The 15,703-nt window shown below is 31.2% G+C and overlaps 2 protein-coding genes across 19 annotated transcripts in view; both read left to right on the top strand.

The window, feature by feature from the left end:
• The window catches only part of LOC148620708 (myoferlin-like), a 72,877-nt gene extending 66,657 nt beyond the window's left edge, over positions 1 to 6,220 (top strand). For all 18 annotated transcript variants that reach the window (XM_088574432.1, XM_088574427.1, XM_088574426.1 and 15 more), the window contains 4 exons: positions 380 to 561; positions 948 to 1,057; positions 1,501 to 1,648; positions 3,360 to 6,220. In XM_088574432.1, the coding sequence (XP_088430558.1) occupies positions 380 to 561; positions 948 to 1,057; positions 1,501 to 1,648; positions 3,360 to 3,398 (479 nt within the window). In that variant the 3' untranslated portion in view covers positions 3,399 to 6,220. The remainder of the gene's footprint in view (positions 1 to 379; positions 562 to 947; positions 1,058 to 1,500; positions 1,649 to 3,359) is intronic.
• A 2,290-nt stretch (positions 6,221 to 8,510) lies between these two features.
• The window catches only part of LOC148620707 (uncharacterized), a 36,449-nt gene continuing 29,256 nt past the window's right edge, over positions 8,511 to 15,703 (top strand). The window contains exon 1 of the mRNA XM_088574442.1: positions 8,511 to 9,262. Coding sequence (XP_088430568.1) covers positions 8,814 to 9,262 — 449 coding nt within the window. The 5' untranslated portion in view covers positions 8,511 to 8,813. The remainder of the gene's footprint in view (positions 9,263 to 15,703) is intronic.

Here is a 15,703-nt window from a genome sequence, read left to right as displayed (position 1 = left end):
AAAATAGATTCAAAACTTATTGAAACTGATCATTGTGCTTTGATGGGAAGTCAATGATAAATCTAATGCAACATGCATTGAAGGTTGAATTTGATTTCATAACTTTTTGAATTTTAGGTATTAATGCCACAGTTGACGGGCTTAGATTTATTATTATTCTTAATTCAGGCATTTTATTTTATTGCAATTTTCACTGAATAATTTAACAATTTCATTTGAATGGAGATAACTGAATTGTATTTGAAGATTTTTATCATCAATCTTGATTTGAAGGATGCAAGTAACCATTACCAGTTAGGTCAATTAATGACTGTTACACTTTAAAAAATTTTTTCTCAGACTCTTTGGTACATTATTTGAATAATTGATTTTTTTTCAGGAACTTTATCATTGAATCTGAATGCCATGCCCAGACCAAAGAAGAAGAGCAGTAACTGTACCTTAGATCAACTACCTGATATTAATACCAGTAATGTTAATCTGGTCTCGTTGTTTGATCAGAAACGACTGAAAGGATTCTGGCCCTGTTATGGTGAAAAGGACGGACAGAGAGTGTTGACAGTAAGTATGATTGACAGATATAGGGAGGGAGTTGTTGTTGAAATGCCATTAGTTAATTGTAACATATTAAATTTTAATTAAAGGATGTTACAGTTGTTTAGGTATATAAAAGGGAATGAGAATATAAAAAATAGTGGGCAAGATATAAGGAAAAAATGTACATGATGTAAACTACATTGTCATGATTGTCGTGACTTTTATGGTATGGAAGGAAAATATTTTTTACTTTCTGATCTTTGAAACATTAGAAAGATAAGTTGATGTCTTCAAGCAAGAATCAACAAAATTGGGACATTGATTAAAGAAGTATAAATTTGTTTTGATGAAAACCTTGTTGCAAAATATATTGAATAGACAGATAGTTTATTTACTTTTCATATCTACAGGGTAAAATAGAAATGGAGTTAGAGTTAGTGACAGCTAGTGAGGCAGAGGAGAGACCTGCAGGTCAGGGTCAGGAGGAACCTAATATGAACCCTCACTTGGAACCTCCCAAGTAAGTTTTTTATTCCCACCAGTCTTTTTGGTTTTGATGTTAATAATTCTGTTTGTTTTCTATCATCAAGTTTTTGTGGAATGTCGCTTTTAAATTTGCAAAGAAAGATCATCTTAACTTAAATATTTAGATGTTCCAGATAGGGGTATCTGTAGATTCTGGTTCTTTTGTATGTAGGAATTTTTCTTCCACTCCATGTATATGATCACATGGCATGTGATACTTTTTTATAGTACAATTATTCAACACTGCAGACTTCGATGTTAAGGAAAAGAATATCACACTTTGAAATATTCATTTGGTGCAAGTCCTGCATCCCCAAACACTAATTGTTGTAGAAGTCCTGATTTTTCAATAGCTATATACATAGAAATATTTGTTTTCATAATGTGCTAAAACAATTGTGTATGTGACATGTATCATTATTCACCTCACTATTTCAGGCGTCCAGAGACCTCTTTCTTCTGGCTATCGTCACCATGGAAGTCATTTAAACACATCATATGGAGGAATTATAAATGGTGGATCATAGGATTACTTGTTCTCATCCTTGTTCTGTTGCTTGTTTTCTTGTTTATATATTCATTACCAGTAAGTATTGCTAGTACTAAAGTTAGATATTTTAGCGATGTTTTATTTGATTTTTAACACTATATAACATTAATCATTTTTTGAAACCTCAAAAATCAATACTTGCAAATAGCTTCACTTGAGGCTACAAACCACTAATTTCGATTCCCATTACTCTCCATGTTAATTTGCTCATTTTCAGGGGATCCTCAGTAGTTTACCTTAAGTTTAACCTAACCAAAACCATATATCACTAGAAACATACACATGTACTGCTATGTCACTCAAAATTTCACAAGGGGTTTACTACCTTGCAGTGCAGCACTGACACTTGGAACTCATCTACCCTAAAAATAGCTGGGGGAATCCTAAAAATTCTTTATTTAGACCATCTTTATTTATAGTTCTACCAAATTAGTTTATTTAAGTTTGAGGCAGCATACTTTGGGCTTAAAATTATCAGAATAAAAATTCCCTGTATGAAAAAAGTTCATTCATTTAAAAACTTTTTTAATTATGGCATGCTAAAAGGACTACTTTATACCTTGGCGTAGGACTTTTTTTGGGTACATTCCAAATTGATGATGCAATTGGTGGTCTGTAACCTTGACAGAATCCATGAAAATTAGCAACCACGAAAATTAAAACGTTTACAGTATGTTGTTATTATAGCCCAACCCAACAAGTGGGTTATATATTGGAATCCCTGTGCCTGCCCATTCATCCTTCTAAATTTTATTGCAATTATTTCCACTCCCAACTTTTGGAATGATTTCAGATTTGGTTTGTTGCATACGATGTAAGTGATTCTGGGTGCCATTTGATAACAATCTCCTGTTTCTTATGACTTTGCCATTTTTCACTATATTGAATGATAGAGAAAATTTTCTTCGCAAAAAATTCAGCTCTGAATGGATGGATTGATTTCAAATTTTGTTGGTATATCTAGCACAACAATGTGTGCAACTTCATGTTGTACAGTACTTGTTTTCGTGGGTACTGTAATTATATTTGTTTTTGCACTATCCTTATTTTCACTTTTTTGGCAGTGGACGGATAAGTGCAAAAAATACTACATTAAACATATTGAAATGCTAATCTTTAAAGCTGGAAAAAATATGTTTGCTTGACAAAATGCTAAAATTCCATATTAAAGTTCAAAAGTTGAAAGTTACCACTGAATGTGCATATTTGTGGGTATCTATATTTTCAAATTATGACTGATCATGAAACTTGTGATACATTATAAAAAACAAGTACAAAAATAGTCTGAAATAAACTAGTGTCATGTTAGAATAAGTTAGATCTGCATTCATAGTGTATGTTTTTTTGGTTTTTTTTTTGTGAAATCATATTGGAGTTTAGTTCAATATTTATTTTGCAAAAGTAAATTTAAATTTAAGAAAGTTTGGGAAAGTTAAATTGTTACGAGAAATAATTTCTTAAGTTTGACAATAGGATGGAAAATCCAGGCAAAAATAAGAATTAAGTGTAAATTGATGCATCCATAGGGAGCATTTTCTAATGCTTCAGAGTCAATTATTGAATCTTACAAAATAATCCACAAGGTTTAAACAGACAATCCTTTACAATGAACATTCATTTTAATGTGAATTATGGCACTGCAATTTCTGTTTGATGACTGATTAGACTGTATGTTATCAGATACTTAGATATTAAGATTTTTAGAAATTTGTTGAAGAGATATTTACACAGATATTTTCTCTTTCAGGGAGACATATCAAGTTGGATTGTTGGAAGCAGATCCTAGTCGTTTTATAGTTGTTGAAATAGACATTAAAAATTCATCTTTAACAGTGATTGTAGTGGTCAGTGACTGAAATTGACATTACACAAGTCGTTAACAGTGACTGAAATTGACATTACACAAGTCATTAACAGCGACTGAAATTGACATTACATTGTCATTAACGGCAACTGAAATTGACATTATACAAGTCATTAACAGTGACTGAAATTGTCATTAACAATAACTGAAATTGACGTTACATTGTCATTAACAGGAACTGAAACTAACATTACATCATCTTTAACAGTGATGAAAAATGACATTGTATAGTCATTGTCAGTGACTGAAATTGACATTACAAAGTCATTAACAGCAACTGAAATTGGCATTGTTTTTATTGATACATCTTTACAACGAACTGTTAGCTGTTGTTAAATATTTCAAAGATGGTGCATGAAAATGTGCTACTGTTGGATAATTTAATGTATGCATTATTTTAAAGGTGAAAATTATAGGGATTATTTAATGAATAAAAGGATGAGTATTAAACAACTAAAATGTTTCACAACTGTTGTGATATTTCACATATGTTTTACATTTTCATTGGGGATTTATTTAGTTTTTTATGACTGTAAAAAAATATTTGTTTGTATAATGGTATCAGCATTGGGTCTTATAACTTAACTTTATTTACGATAAACTGAGTAAAACTTATCTGATCTTTTTGAAATTTCTACACGTTTTTCCTAGTTTGTTTATGTAATTATTCTAACCTTTTAATTACAGTCAAAGCAACCCTTGTACAGAAAAGTTCTATTTTTATACCCTTCTACATTTTGATACTGAAACTGTACTGCTACTAATTGTTCTATTGCCTACGTCATACAATTTTTCAGAAATTTTATTTATAACTTGAAGTATATGGTTATACATTTAAAGCTTTTATGTTTTACTTTCCCCCTACCTTGGGTTTAACTGAGAGACATTGTGATATAATATTTAAGATGTCTTCCTTTTCGTAAATGTACATATTCTATATATGATGTACTGTATTAATTTCTAGATTATGCTGCTAGATTGTCAGTATGACTGTTGAAAATGGTGAATTCGTTAATTATTTTACATTCTGTTATAGTGCATGCAATGGTGATATTCACGAGATCAAGTTGGAGTTCCCTGGACTATCACCTGATGAACATCCTTAGGTAGTTAAACTGGACAATAGAAAAGGAGATTTAACTTTTTTATCAGACATAGGTATACATATTTGAATATATGTCTGTTAAAAAAACTAAATCTCTTTCCAATGGTTCAATTTTACAACATTAGGAAATCATTTCATCAGGTGATTGACATTTTATATTGTTTGAACATCAACAATATCATTTGAAAATCACTATTGCGTAGGCTGTAATAAGCATTTATTTACACCCTATATTTTATGCAATATTCTAAAGCTTCACATTAACTTATGTATTATTTATGTCACAAGACCTGAATGGTAGTTTTAGCATGGAATATAGTTATGGCTTATAAACATTGATGAAAAATAGATTGTTAATGCTTGATAACTTAGATATGAAACTTAGAAACAGAAGTTCATTCTGACGATTTCATGAGAATGGATGAGTATGAAGATAATTCTATTTATAGACATGATGAAAAACCAAGTTGTGACCACACCTGAAAACTTTCATTATAACCAGTATGCTACAGTCTTTTATGATATTGATCACTGTTTTCTGATCTTGCTGTGTAACCTGCTTTAACTAAAATACTCTTAAAAGCTGTGATACAATTTCATATTTCATATTCTGAGTGGAACGTTTTTGTTTATATATGTTTTTCTTCTACATTATTTTTTCAAGATTTGATTCTCAGAAAATTGGTTTTCTCTTCATAACATTGTTTAATTGACATTTTTTTAACCCTTTGTTGGACACCTTTAATGTCACATTGTTTTTTTTCATACTGTTAATATTTATTTTGTGCATAGGCATTTGTTCTTTTATGGCTCCCCTGATGATTTTTTTTATCACAGGACTGTGGCTTGTTTAATATGCAGTGTCACAGATGAAAGTTATCATGAATTCTTGTCTTAGTTGGTCAGAGGGTGCAGAGTTTAGTGATTTGTAAAACACATTCACACTCATACCAATGCTCATTGGTTTTTTTTTTCTTAGAAATAAAGATGGCTTATAGCATTATATAATATGTACAAAAGTCTCGTCCATTTAGCTAATTACAGTAAAACCTGTCTAAAATTAATCTAAGTAATCTGAAAACCTGCCTACACCAAACACTTACTGAATATAAAAATAGGAGATGTGGTATGATTGCCATTGAGACAGCCAACCACCAAAAGTTGAGCAACAAACAATGAAACTTCTACAGGTCACGAATTGGTTTTCAATGATGGGCAAAACCCATACCATAAAGCAAGCTGTTAAAGGTCCTAAAATAAATGAAGTGAAAATATTCATAAAAAGACGAGGTCCCTTTATATCAGTCTATTAAAAATTAGTAAACTGAGCACATTCTCAACCAAAAAATTGTACAGTTCAAAGTTCATTTTCGACAGGTCTCACTGTAATAAATTTAATCAAAAGATGGTAAACCCACCAATGATAGGTTAAGGTCCTGGGGTGCTGTTAACATGTACTGGTTAGGTTTTCTTTCCTTTTTATAGCATTTTTTGGTTTTTGTTTCATACATCATGTAAGTGCAATTATAATATGTCAATAGGATAGTTTTAGATGTTAGTTTCTTTGATATATATTATATTAATTTGTAGTTTATACATGTAATCAATTTACCACTAAATAAATCTATTCTGTTATCCATGCTTGAGTGATTTTGTATTTCACAGACACCAAGTGAGAGGAGTGTATAGCTAACTTTTTTTGGCATTCTTTGCAGTCTTTGGTTGTGATTTATTAGCACATAGAATGACAGAACCCTCTACTTAAATGTTAGGTAAGAGGGGAAGCAGGATAGGAATCTGCATATTAGTATATCAAATAAAAAAAAATGGGTCAAAGACAGAGATGCTCCAATTTCGTTAAACAGGAAGTAGATGTCCAACAGGCCTGAACTCACACCTCTCAATATGAGACATGTACCTGATGATGGATACCAAATATCAAGAGGCTGACATTAGTAGTTGCTTCAAAAAGTATTATGAAAATAATTTCCCTGCTCGCCCACCCAACATTCAACATACTATAACTCAATTTTCACTATGTGAAATCCGTCCAAAAATGGTCATGATATCTACAGTTGATTATTTCAGAAATATCTGTTGGTACTTTAGAAAGTCTCACGGTCTTTTCCATACTTCAGAATTCTTAAAATTTGGCAATTTATAAACATACTTAAACAACAGCAAAGCGAAAAACCATTTGATAAATGTTATGCACACACACAAGTACATAAGCAGGAAGATGTCAAAAATTCTTATTTTAAGACTTAAGTACTTCTCTGCCTAAGAATCGGGCAAAATGTGTATAAGGTATGGCACATGAAGGGAAAAATGCAGAGAATTTATTGTATTAACCAAATATTTATACCTAATAACCTCCAGAAACAACCATCAAAGTGTTTGTAAGATTTGCCTATTTGAGATATTGATATATCAAATTTAGTAGAAATGCACTATGGAAAAGTGATGGGATAAATTTACTGCACTTTTTCTTTATATAAGCAGTCAAAAAAACAAAAAAAAATCAATGTCACAGATGCTTCAGGATAAATTTAAAAAGCTTGTCAGTTTTTTTTTCTAGGTGTAATAAATATATTTTGTACCATGTCATAACAGACCACTAAGAAATTTAACAGTAAAACAAATACTGAACCAAGATTTCACTATTTCTAATTGATTATCCTATTAATAGTAAACTTTAATCCAAATATATCCAGACTTGATAGTGTTTCAAATTTTGTGGTCCTAGGGCTCGAACTAAGTAAACTTCAAGTTCGATTAATGTATTTGCCCATGCCATTCCTAAGATTTGGATGCAAGAATATGAAAGGACAATAGACAAAAAATAAACAAAAAACATTCATAAAGATGGAAAAGAAAAAGGAAAGAAGACAACAAAAGACAATCAAATACAAGAAACGTGATTGAGTAAAAAAAATGAAAACTCCAATTTTGAATCCTGGACTGAGAGAATAAATGGAAATTGTTACAGACAAAAAGCAATTAAGTCCTGCCAAACAATGTTTTTGTATGGCAAGCCAAAGTGGACAAAAATCAATATAGTAAATCATTTTTTTATATTAGAAAAGATTTTTTTAATATTAGAAATTCATTTTGTAATATTAAAAATTCCATTTTCTAATATTAAAAATTCCTGATTTAGTAATATTATAAAACATCACACATTTTCTAATATTACAAATTGAATATGTAATATTAGAAAATCACTTTGTAATATTGCAAAATCAGTCACATTTTCTAAAACTAAAAAATTGTAATTGAATACATCAAATCCATTTTCTAATATTAAAAAAATTGTTTTTTAATATTAGAAATTCAATTGAATTTTTAATATTTAGGAATGATTTTTTAATATCGAAAAAGCGTTTTGTGAAAAATAACAAATCTTATTTGTAATATTAGAAAACAAATTTGCAATATCAAAAAATCACTTTTTAATATTAGAAAATACTCATTTTTGTCCTCTTTGGCTTGCCACAGTTTTTACTAAGAATGGAAAACATACCGGTAAACTGACCTTACTCCAAACCTGAGCTCCAAACCGACCTATTTAATCTAAATAACTTCTCCCTTCGTGTACACTGTATTAAATGCAAGTACATGTGTATGCAATTTACAGGTGCAGTTATTTACTTTCCTTTTAATACTTACGTCTTCAAAATGGCTTCCCTTGTGTCTGCTGTTAAAGCTCAAGATACTATTTCTTGTCAACTGTGTGAAATGAATGAAATACTGGAATGGAAATGCTTGGAGTGTGAGCTGCTTATGTGTATGAACTGCTATGAGAAAATACACCCGAAGTTCAAAAATGCTAAAGACCATAGGATTATAAATATTCAGGAAGTGGGATCAAGTGATATTGAAAATATTGGAAGTCAGCCTGACTTCACAAAAATCATGCAAATCAAATAAGCTGCCTATATTGCACAATTTGTGAAATGCTCGTCTGTCCAATCTGTATAGCAAGTGACCATTGTGGACATAAACTCACCGAGATAAAGTAACACTACCAATATACATTTCAAAAAGTATGTAACAAAATCAAGAACCTTGAAATTCAGGAAAATGATTTGAAAGAAAAAAATCAGGTAATTAGTGTGGAAAAGGATGCTCAACTTGCAAATTATGAAAAACTTAGACAAAATATTGATGATTGGAAAGTAGAATGGAGAAAAAATGGAGACAAATATGCGGAAAAACTCCAAGCAGAAGCAATGAAACAGTATAAATCTATTGGCAACGATATCTTAAAACAACAAACTCTAATCAATCAAACTATACAAAATATCAATGATAAGACTGGGAGGTACCTGGAGGCTCTCAAAGAAAAAAACGCCGCTAAGTTTTTTAATGAAACGGAAACCATACTTGGGGAGACAGCAAAGACACCTAATTCCACAAATAGAATTCTTTTCCCCCTACCATTTTTCACTCCAGGAGAAGTACTCCGAAGTTGTTTTGGAACAATAAGTACATATTCGCCAGATGTAAAAAATATATGTTTTAAAGTAAAGAAGTCATTTAAGGTAGATGTTTCAAATAAAATTCATTTAGCTTTCAGTTGTGGAGCAACTTTTCTGATTTATGCATATTCCTCTAGCTCAATGAGGTCATTGCTACATTATGTTCAGGTTCCGCAAAATGACATAAAAATCATTAAAGGCTAAAAACCACTAATTCCACTTCCCATAGGCTTCTATGCTAATTTCACAATATTCAATGGCTTCTCTGGACTTTACCTTAACTTTAACCTGCAGAGGACTATATATCAGCATGATTCTACATATGTCAGCTCACAATCCTCAGAATGGCATGTGGGGTTAGCAGACTTGCAGTGCAGTACTGGTCACCGGAAGTGAAGGGTCTATAAATAGCATGGGAAATCCCAGTGTTTTCACAAGTCAGGGGTATATTTAAAAATCATTATGGAGATTAGGCTTCACATCACAAGAAGCAAAATGCACCTATAAAATGTACAGAAATGTTTTTCCTTTCAGAAACTGTTTAAATTTTTTAAATAAGATGAGAACTTTTTTCACAGCACTATGAGGAACAGGGGTAATTTCTGCGTAGGACTATTTTTGCGTACGTTCCAAATGCTCATTGGTTGAATTGGTGGTCTGTAACCTAAAGAGTCACTTTTTGTCTTAGAAAAAATAAATAACTATACAGGTATCTTCCTACACACATACTGAATGCATTTGCAAAGTTTCAGTGAAATGTGACAAGCACTTTTTTAAATATTTGATTTTTAAATATAGGGTAACCAAGTTGTGCGAGCAAAAAAGTGACAATATTCTACCATACTTAAATGCATTAAATATTTGCAAAGAACTTTTTCTGACTTTTCAAATAAAAAATATCAATCACAACTTGTTTTTAACAATATTAATGAAGAAATAGTTTTAAAAGTAATCATTTTCTGAGAAATTGGTCTATTTTTAAAAATTTATTTCTGACATGCCTCCCCCTTTTTCTTGATCACATGTCAAAAATCCTAAATCTTTAAATTTTCACAATAGGTGATATATTTGGCTTTAAATTTGTAAATACAGTGTTTTCACATTAAGACATGACCAGTAAAGGGCACCTAAAGCAAAAAAAGTACTCAATAATGGATTTTCCATGTTGCCATAGGGGAATGCTTATATGGCCTTAACCGCAGTAATGAAAGTGAGTTTTTCCTCATTTCTAACCTAATTTTTGCTCAAATCTACACAAAACTTGATTTCAAGTGCTTATTACCACCATATTTAGGTAAATATAGCCCTCAAAGTTTAATATTTGATATTTTTACTAAATTTTCTACACTTTTTACAAGATAGGACATAAAAATCAGTCAAAAAGACCAATTTTCCATAATTTGGACCTATAACTTAAAAAAATGCATATTTTGAAGGATTTTTGTAGTGTATTCCTCTCATGGCAAAGTTAACAAGATCTTCTAGTAGTTTAAAGCTATTTCAAGAAACTTTTCATTTTGCCATGGCTTCAGCTTAAGGCTAAAAACCACTAATTCCACTTCCCATAGGCTTCTATGCTAATTTCACAATATTCAATGGCTTCTCTGGACTTTACCTTAACTTTAACCTGCAGAGGACTATATATCAGCATGATTCTACATATGTCAGCTCACAATCCTCAGAATGGCATGTGGGGTTAGCAGACTTGCAGTGCAGTACTGGTCACCGGAAGTGAAGGGTCTATAAATAGCATGGGAAATCCCAGTGTTTTCACAAGTCAGGGGTATATTTAAAAATCATTATGGAGATTAGGCTTCACATCACAAGAAGCAAAATGCACCTATAAAATGTACAGAAATGTTTTTCCTTTCAGAAACTGTTTAAATTTTTTAAATAAGATGAGAACTTTTTTCACAGCACTATGAGGAACAGGGGTAATTTCTGCGTAGGACTATTTTTGCGTACGTTCCAAATGCTCATTGGTTGAATTGGTGGTCTGTAACCTAAAGAGTCACTTTTTGTCTTAGAAAAAATAAATAACTATACAGGTATCTTCCTACACACATACTGAATGCATTTGCAAAGTTTCAGTGAAATGTGACAAGCACTTTTTTAAATATTTGATTTTTAAATATAGGGTAACCAAGTTGTGCGAGCAAAAAAGTGACAATATTCTACCATACTTAAATGCATTAAATATTTGCAAAGAACTTTTTCTGACTTTTCAAATAAAAAATATCAATCACAACTTGTTTTTAACAATATTAATGAAGAAATAGTTTTAAAAGTAATCATTTTCTGAGAAATTGGTCTATTTTTAAAAATTTATTTCTGACATGCCTCCCCCTTTTTCTTGATCACATGTCAAAAATCCTAAATCTTTAAATTTTCACAATAGGTGATATATTTGGCTTTAAATTTGTAAATACAGTGTTTTCACATTAAGACATGACCAGTAAAGGGCACCTAAAGCAAAAAAAGTACTCAATAATGGATTTTCCATGTTGCCATAGGGGAATGCTTATATGGCCTTAACCGCAGTAATGAAAGTGAGTTTTTCCTCATTTCTAACCTAATTTTTGCTCAAATCTACACAAAACTTGATTTCAAGTGCTTATTACCACCATATTTAGGTAAATATAGCCCTCAAAGTTTAATATTTGATATTTTTACTAAATTTTCTACACTTTTTACAAGATAGGACATAAAAATCAGTCAAAAAGACCAATTTTCCATAATTTGGACCTATAACTTAAAAAAATGCATATTTTGAAGGATTTTTGTAGTGTATTCCTCTCATGGCAAAGTTAACAAGATCTTCTAGTAGTTTAAAGCTATTTCAAGAAACTTTTCATTTTGCCATGGCTTCAGCTTAAGGCTAAAAACCACTAATTCCACTTCCCATAGGCTTCTATGCTAATTTCACAATATTCAATGGCTTCTCTGGACTTTACCTTAACTTTAACCTGCAGAGGACTATATATCAGCATGATTCTACATATGTCAGCTCACAATCCTCAGAATGGCATGTGGGGTTAGCAGACTTGCAGTGCAGTACTGGTCACCGGAAGTGAAGGGTCTATAAATAGCATGGGAAATCCCAGTGTTTTCACAAGTCAGGGGTATATTTAAAAATCATTATGGAGATTAGGCTTCACATCACAAGAAGCAAAATGCACCTATAAAATGTACAGAAATGTTTTTCCTTTCAGAAACTGTTTAAATTTTTTAAATAAGATGAGAACTTTTTTCACAGCACTATGAGGAACAGGGGTAATTTCTGCGTAGGACTATTTTTGCGTACGTTCCAAATGCTCATTGGTTGAATTGGTGGTCTGTAACCTAAAGAGTCACTTTTTGTCTTAGAAAAAATAAATAACTATACAGGTATCTTCCTACACACATACTGAATGCATTTGCAAAGTTTCAGTGAAATGTGACAAGCACTTTTTTAAATATTTGATTTTTAAATATAGGGTAACCAAGTTGTGCGAGCAAAAAAGTGACAATATTCTACCATACTTAAATGCATTAAATATTTGCAAAGAACTTTTTCTGACTTTTCAAATAAAAAATATCAATCACAACTTGTTTTTAACAATATTAATGAAGAAATAGTTTTAAAAGTAATCATTTTCTGAGAAATTGGTCTATTTTTAAAAATTTATTTCTGACATGCCTCCCCCTTTTTCTTGATCACATGTCAAAAATCCTAAATCTTTAAATTTTCACAATAGGTGATATATTTGGCTTTAAATTTGTAAATACAGTGTTTTCACATTAAGACATGACCAGTAAAGGGCACCTAAAGCAAAAAAAGTACTCAATAATGGATTTTCCATGTTGCCATAGGGGAATGCTTATATGGCCTTAACCGCAGTAATGAAAGTGAGTTTTTCCTCATTTCTAACCTAATTTTTGCTCAAATCTACACAAAACTTGATTTCAAGTGCTTATTACCACCATATTTAGGTAAATATAGCCCTCAAAGTTTAATATTTGATATTTTTACTAAATTTTCTACACTTTTTACAAGATAGGACATAAAAATCAGTCAAAAAGACCAATTTTCCATAATTTGGACCTATAACTTAAAAAAATGCATATTTTGAAGGATTTTTGTAGTGTATTCCTCTCATGGCAAAGTTAACAAGATCTTCTAGTAGTTTAAAGCTATTTCAAGAAACTTTTCATTTTGCCATGGCTTCAGCTTAAGGCTAAAAACCACTAATTCCACTTCCCATAGGCTTCTATGCTAATTTCACAATATTCAATGGCTTCTCTGGACTTTACCTTAACTTTAACCTGCAGAGGACTATATATCAGCATGATTCTACATATGTCAGCTCACAATCCTCAGAATGGCATGTGGGGTTAGCAGACTTGCAGTGCAGTACTGGTCACCGGAAGTGAAGGGTCTATAAATAGCATGGGAAATCCCAGTGTTTTCACAAGTCAGGGGTATATTTAAAAATCATTATGGAGATTAGGCTTCACATCACAAGAAGCAAAATGCACCTATAAAATGTACAGAAATGTTTTTCCTTTCAGAAACTGTTTAAATTTTTTAAATAAGATGAGAACTTTTTTCACAGCACTATGAGGAACAGGGGTAATTTCTGCGTAGGACTATTTTTGCGTACGTTCCAAATGCTCATTGGTTGAATTGGTGGTCTGTAACCTAAAGAGTCACTTTTTGTCTTAGAAAAAATAAATAACTATACAGGTATCTTCCTACACACATACTGAATGCATTTGCAAAGTTTCAGTGAAATGTGACAAGCACTTTTTTAAATATTTGATTTTTAAATATAGGGTAACCAAGTTGTGCGAGCAAAAAAGTGACAATATTCTACCATACTTAAATGCATTAAATATTTGCAAAGAACTTTTTCTGACTTTTCAAATAAAAAATATCAATCACAACTTGTTTTTAACAATATTAATGAAGAAATAGTTTTAAAAGTAATCATTTTCTGAGAAATTGGTCTATTTTTAAAAATTTATTTCTGACATGCCTCCCCCTTTTTCTTGATCACATGTCAAAAATCCTAAATCTTTAAATTTTCACAATAGGTGATATATTTGGCTTTAAATTTGTAAATACAGTGTTTTCACATTAAGACATGACCAGTAAAGGGCACCTAAAGCAAAAAAAGTACTCAATAATGGATTTTCCATGTTGCCATAGGGGAATGCTTATATGGCCTTAACCGCAGTAATGAAAGTGAGTTTTTCCTCATTTCTAACCTAATTTTTGCTCAAATCTACACAAAACTTGATTTCAAGTGCTTATTACCACCATATTTAGGTAAATATAGCCCTCAAAGTTTAATATTTGATATTTTTACTAAATTTTCTACACTTTTTACAAGATAGGACATAAAAATCAGTCAAAAAGACCAATTTTCCATAATTTGGACCTATAACTTAAAAAAATGCATATTTTGAAGGATTTTTGTAGTGTATTCCTCTCATGGCAAAGTTAACAAGATCTTCTAGTAGTTTAAAGCTATTTCAAGAAACTTTTCATTTTGCCATGGCTTCAGCTTAAGGCTAAAAACCACTAATTCCACTTCCCATAGGCTTCTATGCTAATTTCACAATATTCAATGGCTTCTCTGGACTTTACCTTAACTTTAACCTGCAGAGGACTATATATCAGCATGATTCTACATATGTCAGCTCACAATCCTCAGAATGGCATGTGGGGTTAGCAGACTTGCAGTGCAGTACTGGTCACCGGAAGTGAAGGGTCTATAAATAGCATGGGAAATCCCAGTGTTTTCACAAGTCAGGGGTATATTTAAAAATCATTATGGAGATTAGGCTTCACATCACAAGAAGCAAAATGCACCTATAAAATGTACAGAAATGTTTTTCCTTTCAGAAACTGTTTAAATTTTTTAAATAAGATGAGAACTTTTTTCACAGCACTATGAGGAACAGGGGTAATTTCTGCGTAGGACTATTTTTGCGTACGTTCCAAATGCTCATTGGTTGAATTGGTGGTCTGTAACCTAAAGAGTCACTTTTTGTCTTAGAAAAAATAAATAACTATACAGGTATCTTCCTACACACATACTGAATGCATTTGCAAAGTTTCAGTGAAATGTGACAAGCACTTTTTTAAATATTTGATTTTTAAATATAGGGTAACCAAGTTGTGCGAGCAAAAAAGTGACAATATTCTACCATACTTAAATGCATTAAATATTTGCAAAGAACTTTTTCTGACTTTTCAAATAAAAAATATCAATCACAACTTGTTTTTAACAATATTAATGAAGAAATAGTTTTAAAAGTAATCATTTTCTGAGAAATTGGTCTATTTTTAAAAATTTATTTCTGACATGCCTCCCCCTTTTTCTTGATCACATGTCAAAAATCCTAAATCTTTAAATTTTCACAATAGGTGATATATTTGGCTTTAAATTTGTAAATACAGTGTTTTCACATTAAGACATGACCAGTAAAGGGCACCTAAAGCAAAAAAAGTACTCAATAATGGATTTTCCATGTTGCCATAGGGGAATGCTTATATGGCCTTAACCGCAGTAATGAAAGTGAGTTTTTCCTCATTTCTAACCTAATTTTTGCTCAAATCTACACAAAACTTGATTTCAAGTGCTTATTACCAC

Source organism: Perna viridis, chromosome 3, assembly GCF_037379345.1.
Source record: "Perna viridis isolate PV_CMFRI_1.1 ecotype Kerala chromosome 3, ASM3737934v1, whole genome shotgun sequence".
Lineage (NCBI taxonomy): Eukaryota > Metazoa > Mollusca > Bivalvia > Mytilida > Mytilidae > Perna > Perna viridis.
This window is presented reverse-complemented; position numbering and strand designations above follow the sequence as displayed.